Below are 6599 nucleotides of genomic sequence, written 5' to 3'. Positions count from 1 at the left end.
ACCTTCCCAGCCCCACCCTGTGCATTTTAAATCCTTCTTAACTGCAGCCGAAGATCCTCCCAAGCCATCACTGGAGTGCTGTCTCAGGAGGCCAGGGACTATCTTTTGAGCGTGTCCAGGTTAGAGGATACAGTTTCACATGGTAGACAAGTATGGGTAGCTGTTGCTCACAGAGGCACAAGCATGTCGGGAAGGGCAGCTCTGGCACCTGACTCACCTGGACACACACAGTTGCACCGGATACCCTGCTGGATGAAGTCTGCAGCTACTGACTTTGTGAGGCCAATCACGGCTGCCTTGCTTGTGCTGTACACACACCGATTCACCACTCCTGGGGCAAACAAGGGTCAATGGTAGCAATTAGAAAGTGTCTCCTCTGTAAGGGAGCACAAGTAGGTTCCCTACTGACCACATCTAAGATTTCTCCCAGTCTGCTCTGCTTTAAAGGAAAAACATAGACATTGATGGTCGCCTATGGCTCATGCCTGTAATCCTAGCTAAGCTACCCAGGAGCTGAAATCTGAGGCTTGTGGTTCGAAGACAGCCTGGGGAGAAAAAAAAATCATATAAGACTCTTATCACCAGTTATATAGCTAAAAGCCAGAGGTGGAGCTTTGGCTCAAACGATAAGAGTGTCAGTCTTGAGCAAAAAAAGCTAAAGGATAGTGTTGAGGTCCTGAGTTCAAGTCCCAGTATCATCACACACACACATACATACACACCCATACGTACACCTACATACACTACACATACACACATAACACCATACACACAAACATACACCACATACACAACACACACTACACATACAGACACAACCACACAGATGCACCAAACAAGAAAAAAGAAAAAAAAAAAACACCTCCACCACATTGACCTCAGGTTTTCTCCATCAAGAGGCTCAGTTTCTGAATCTAGGGAAATCATATTAGCATAATCAAATAATATTAGTTAATAATATTAGCATAATCTCAAAGGTTGAGATGCTACACTGACAGCTGTAATCTGCTTGTCACCGTCAGAACTGAACAGGAAATAGTATTTTCTTTTGGGATCTACCTGCACAATCAAAGAAGAGGCCCTGTTCCTTTACATGCCCTACAGTAATGCCTCTCCTGTGTGTCTTTGCAAATGAAAAATGTCCTGTCAACAGCAGCGATTTCGTTTGAGGCCTACAAATCCATGGGTGTCGGGCTGTGGCACTATCTCCCGGTCATCCTGTTTGTTGGGTCATCCCTGCCCTTTGACTGAACCTCTCACTCAGGATCTCGGTGAACTGTCTTTGTGAGCATTCTTCACCCTACAGGCAGAGTGCCCTCCGTGTATTGCTACAGTATTTGGTGCAAACCCCTGGCTTTCCTCCAGAAAACAGAATCGGCCCACCTTTCCCCCCACTTTGGAACCATGAATTTTTTTTTTTTTTGGGTAGAAACATGCAGTACCTGTTCCATACATTATTTTGGATAATTTGGTGGTAAGTGCTTTTCCCCTTAAATCAGGTTCATTTCCATATTCATTAGAGAGAATGAAAGGGAAGGCCAAGAACACATAAGTTATGTTTCAAATGTCACGTAAATTTAAAAAAAAGTTACGACTGGCATCGGTCTATGACAATGGGTCTGATGGTTAAGGAACTTAAAGCTGACTTTTTAAGAGAGGCGTTTTGAAGCTCTATGTGGGTTTAATGATCGTGTCTACGCTCCTTCTCCAAGCCCACAGCCCAGCAAGGCACATGTGAGCATCACAATGTTGGTGAAAGCATTCCTACCTTTGATGCTGGAGGCGACGGAGGACATGTTGATAATGTTGCCTGACTTCTGAGCCAGCATCTGCCGAAACAAAACACAGGCAAACAATTCCACCCAGTGTGTCCCCAATCCTACTTCTTTAAAATACATGCATTTACTTACTGGTTTGCAGAACCAATTTTATCTTAATAATGTTGAGCTTCATTAAGGACTCTTACCCGTGATCCCCTTACCTGGGCATTGCTGGGAACTATGGCATAAGTGGCATTTCTGAAGAGTGCTACCACCTTCCCATAGTGTGAGAGCATCCGCAAGACCAAGAAAAGAAATTCAGAGCTAAATAGAACATGCACGAATGTTGATTGTCACTGTGTATTCCAGATGTGGGGAGATTCCTTCCTCTTTTCTTCTCCTCCTCCTCTTCCTCCTCCTCCTCTTTCTCCTCCTCTTCCTCCACCTCTTCAACTTCCTCCACCTCCTCTTCCTCCTCTTCCTTCACCTCCTCTTCTGCCTCTCCTCCTCTTCCTCCTCCTCCTTTTTTGTCAGTCATGGGAGTTGAAGTCTGGACCTGGACTCTGTCCCTCAGCTCTTTTGTTTAAAGCTACTGCTTGCTCTACTACTCTGAGCTACTTCTGTTTTTCTGGTGACTAAGGAGATAAAAGTCTCAGGAGGACTTTCCTGCCTGGGCTGGCTTTGGATCCTGATCCTCAGACCTTAGTCTCCTGAGTAGCTAGGATTATAGGTGCGAGCTCCCAGCTCCCAGACTATTTCTAATATTTATTGACTACTTAGTGTGGCCAGGCATTGGCAAGGGTCAGGAGATTCAAAGATGAATGACCTAAAGCTGAGAACAAGGAGCTGCTAGTCTGATGGAGGAGCTGACAGAAGCATCCAGAAGCAGTAGAGGCCTCCAAGGACCTCAGGGATGGGTAGGGCAGGAAGCACCACGGGACACTCAGGAGGAGATTCTGACCGGAAGGTTTGAGGGCTGAATTTTGAAAGTTAGAGAGTGCTCTTTAGAAAATTAAAAGAAAAAGGTGTAGCACAAGGGTACTGCGGGGTGCTGGTGGTTCATGCCTATAATCCCAGCTTCTTGGGAGTGTGAGATCTGAGGACCAAATGAACGTATACTTGATCAGCAGTCACATGAATTCTTGCTTCCATGATACCACACGTACCAAGGCATGAACACCCCGGGGTCTCTGAGGGTCAGAAGCAGGAGGCTGTATGAGTCCTTAGGTGTTGGGCACTAAATTCTCAGTGAAATCACTGAGAATGATGAGGAGGAATAAGATAAAGATAGTGGAATTCAGGGGCTGGAGGAGTTAAAATAACTGCCTGGGGAATGGAATGAAAATTAGACAAAAGAAGAAAACCTGGTGTATGTTGGTGATAAAACCTAAGTAAAGACAAGAAATCTAGGTGGAGGGATCTTCTTTGAGGCTGTGTAAAGAACCTAAGGAAGCCTAGCTACTCAGGAGGCTGAGATCTGAGGATTGGGGTTCAAAGCTGGCCCGGGCAGGGAAGTCCCTGAGACTCTTATCTTCAATAAACCACCAGAAAACTGGATGTGATGCTGTGGCTCAACTGGTGAGCAGTAGCCTTGAGCTGAAAAGCTGAGAGACAGTGCCCAGGCCAAGAGTTCATGCCTCACGACTGACAAAAAAAAAAGAACCCAAGGAAGAAGCTCTCAGAACAAGGGGATCGTGATGGGATGAAGACTTCAGAAGGGGAACCAGAATGCTAGTAGTATAAAATGCTGTTGAAAACAAAGCCTTAGACTTGTATTTTTTCCCCCTCATTCACATTAGGCATGAACACAATTGACATAGAGAATGCATCCAATTCCATTTACTGTATAAAGATGACCTGTTTATTCTGTAGGCTCCATCTCCAGTCTTCTGAAAGTCAATAATTGTCCAGGCAGAGTCTCACAGTATCCTGAAGAGGCTAGTCCTTTCCCTACCATTGGATTATCTAATTAACCAAGATTCACCTCAACCAAGATTCTAGAGCCCAGAGTCCTCGCCCCATCCAGACTGTCTTCCTTACACCACCAACTTGGTACCCACTGCCATGTCCCTTCCTATGCTACAGCAGCTGCGGCATGGTATAGACGGGGATTGCAACTGACTGACCAGAAATTCAAGAGTAGGGTCCTTATAGTCTATGCTAGACAAGTCTTTGTAGCTGCATCTTAGTCTGATCTAGCCATTCTGTCTCAACTGGCCAGAGCTCAGCTCTTAACTTTTGGCATATCTTGTCCACTGAAGTCTCCAAGTTCAAGGTTTGCCCTTCACCTGGATTGACCATCTTGATTCATTAGTCGTTTAGCAAATGTTTGTTGAGCATCTCTATGTCCTAGTGACTCCCCTAACATACCATACAAGGAAAAAGCAAGCAAATAACAAAGACATCAAATCTTTGCCCTCACTGATCTATTCTAGTGGGCCTTGGTGTCTGCACTGGCCTCTCCTTATGGTATGTTCCAATTGGTTCTCTGCCTTTTAGCTCATCTTACAGTCTCAGAGCGGTGTGGGGTGCATCTGTCCAGGAATGAACATTTTCTGCAAGTGTTCCTAGGTGTTGATCACCTGACCTGTCAGATATGTGTAGAATTCCAAATCATAACTTCCCCTGGAAAATTCTATGCTGGTGTTTGTGCGTCACACTTCATGACCCAAAAGAGCCTGGACAGTCAGGACTGGAAAAGATGCTGCAATCTATACTAATGGACCCCATTTTCCAGCAGAAGAAATAGACACTAGAGGGGGCAAGCACCTCTTCTCATGTGGCCTTGTAGAGGCGGAGCTCAGACTCTGCCTGGAGACCTCTCTGATGTTAGTGTTTCAGATGAAGACTTGAGCTGGCGGGGGTCACTTTGCTTGTTTCGTCTTGTTTTTCCCCTGCCCCCATTTAGCCCAGGTTGGCCTTGAACATGTGATCTTCCTGTCTCAACCTCCCAAGGGTTAGAATCACAGCATGTACCAGTGATCATGGTCACTGAACAAGTTGCACTGAATTATTCTGGTTTTATATCCAAGTCATTCAGATCTCTTGGGTCTTAAAAAGATAAATGTGCTAATTTACAAGTTGGCATTTGCATATTGGAAAAACTCCTTTGGATCCCATACCTACTTATTTAACTAGAATTTATAGCCTTTGGATTTGTTGTAGCTCCTTTTGCAAATGAGTTTCATACACATGTAGCATGCTATCCTCTGGGAATGAAACTCTTCCTTCTTCCCTGGTTTCTTTTCTGCCTCAAATCCTGGGCTAAGTATCTGTTTTTAAAAATGCATCTAAGTCTCATATCACAGATCTGAAAAATAAACTCTGCACAACCAAAAAGATAACTTTTGCTAGCTCAACGTTCTGGAGGTTTATTCACAGATCCTTTTGAGGTATTAAATAAGCCTTAAAAATTTCCTTCACTCTCAGCCAATGTCTCTAATTTTCCTGTTCACATTCTCCTGGGTTCTTCTTTGCTTGTTTTTTTCATTTTGTGCCTCTATTGAATTTATTTATTTCTATAATTTTATTTTTGCCAGTCTTGGGGCTGGAACTAGGGCCTGGGTCCTGTCTTGGAGCCTCTCTGTACTCAAGGCTAGCACTCTACCACTTGAGCCACAGCACCACTTCCGGCTTTTTCTGTTGATGTGGTGGTACTGAGGAATCGAACTCAGCATTTTATGCATGGGAGGCAAACACTTTACCACTAAGCCACATCCCTTGCCCCTTTCCTGGATTCTTCTTGACATTTGGTTAAATGTTCAGAGCACAGTGTCAGCCTTGCTGTGCTCTTTGCCTGTCCTGGGTTAGACAACATTCACAATCATCACCCGATCCTCTGAGTTGGAGGAACAAATGTCTCCTGCATTTCACTGAAGCTCAGCTTACGACCTTCAGCTGAGCTGGTTCTGAACTCAGCCATTCACTTTCTTTCCTTGCCCCGTAGCTACTAGTTTGAAAGCTAAGTCAAAGTCAAGGGTGGCTGCCTTCTTTCCTCCATTCCCTACTCTCCTCCAGCAGCATTCTGACAGACGCATGATGCTTGCTTGAAAACAGAAGTGAAAATACTAATGACCTGTGTGAAGGCTGGAGATTCCACGGAGGCTGACCCACAAGACCCCGCCACCCTTCCCTTCTCTAGTCTACAGGAAAGGCTGAAATTCCAGGCTTCAAATTTCAGTTATAACCACTTGTTAGTTTTAGTTGCAGTTTTACCCTCTGTATAGTCAGTGATTGGGATAAAGCAGTGCCCTCTTCAGAGGACTATTTCATTTATGTGTGTGTGTGTGTGTGTGTGTGTGTGTGTGTGTGTCTCCAGTACTGAGGCTTTTTCACTCAAGGCTTGGTGCTCTACCACTTGAACCATAGCCCCACTTCTAGCTTTATACTAGTTAACTGGAAATAAGAGTCTCCCAGACTTTCCTGCCTGGGCTGGCTTCAAACAGGGATCCTCAGATCTCAGTGCCCTGACTCGGTGGGAGTTCCTGGCACCCAGCTTGTGTATCTTAGTGCTGTTCACTCTGATGGGTCCCTGGCCTTTGTGCTTACTCCTTACTTCTCTCCTGGACCTCTCAGAAACCCCACTTAGCAGTGATGTTCAGGAGGGCACCACTGACACCTTTCCTCTTTGTCTTCATAGTGCCTAAACCACCCTACATCTGATAGGTCGATTTGATTACGCATCATCCCCGCTTCCCCCTCAGTACAGGCAACTCCTTATAGAAAGGCTTTGTTGAATTTCACTAAAGAGTCTTGTGTGCCCAGCATGGAGCCTGACACACAGAAATGCTTCTATTTCTCATGAGTTAAGAACTGGAAGATTAAATGAATGATCATGAA

General features: G+C 45.0%; 1 protein-coding gene across 1 annotated transcript in view; it reads right to left on the bottom strand.

The window, feature by feature from the left end:
• Bdh2 (3-hydroxybutyrate dehydrogenase, type 2) overlaps positions 1 to 6599 on the bottom strand; it is a 21407-nt gene that overhangs the window by 8340 nt on the left and 6468 nt on the right. Inside the window, exons 4-5 of the mRNA XM_013023747.1 lie at positions 1769 to 1926; positions 218 to 331 (exon numbers count right to left, since the gene is read on the bottom strand). Of these exons, the coding sequence (XP_012879201.1) occupies positions 218 to 331; positions 1769 to 1926 (272 nt within the window). The remainder of the gene's footprint in view (positions 1 to 217; positions 332 to 1768; positions 1927 to 6599) is intronic.

Source organism: Dipodomys ordii, unplaced genomic scaffold (genome assembly GCF_000151885.1).
Source record: "Dipodomys ordii isolate 6190 unplaced genomic scaffold, Dord_2.0 Scaffold70, whole genome shotgun sequence".
NCBI lineage: Eukaryota > Metazoa > Chordata > Mammalia > Rodentia > Heteromyidae > Dipodomys > Dipodomys ordii.
Note: the sequence above shows the minus strand (reverse complement) of the source record. Positions and strands in the feature narration are given on the sequence as shown.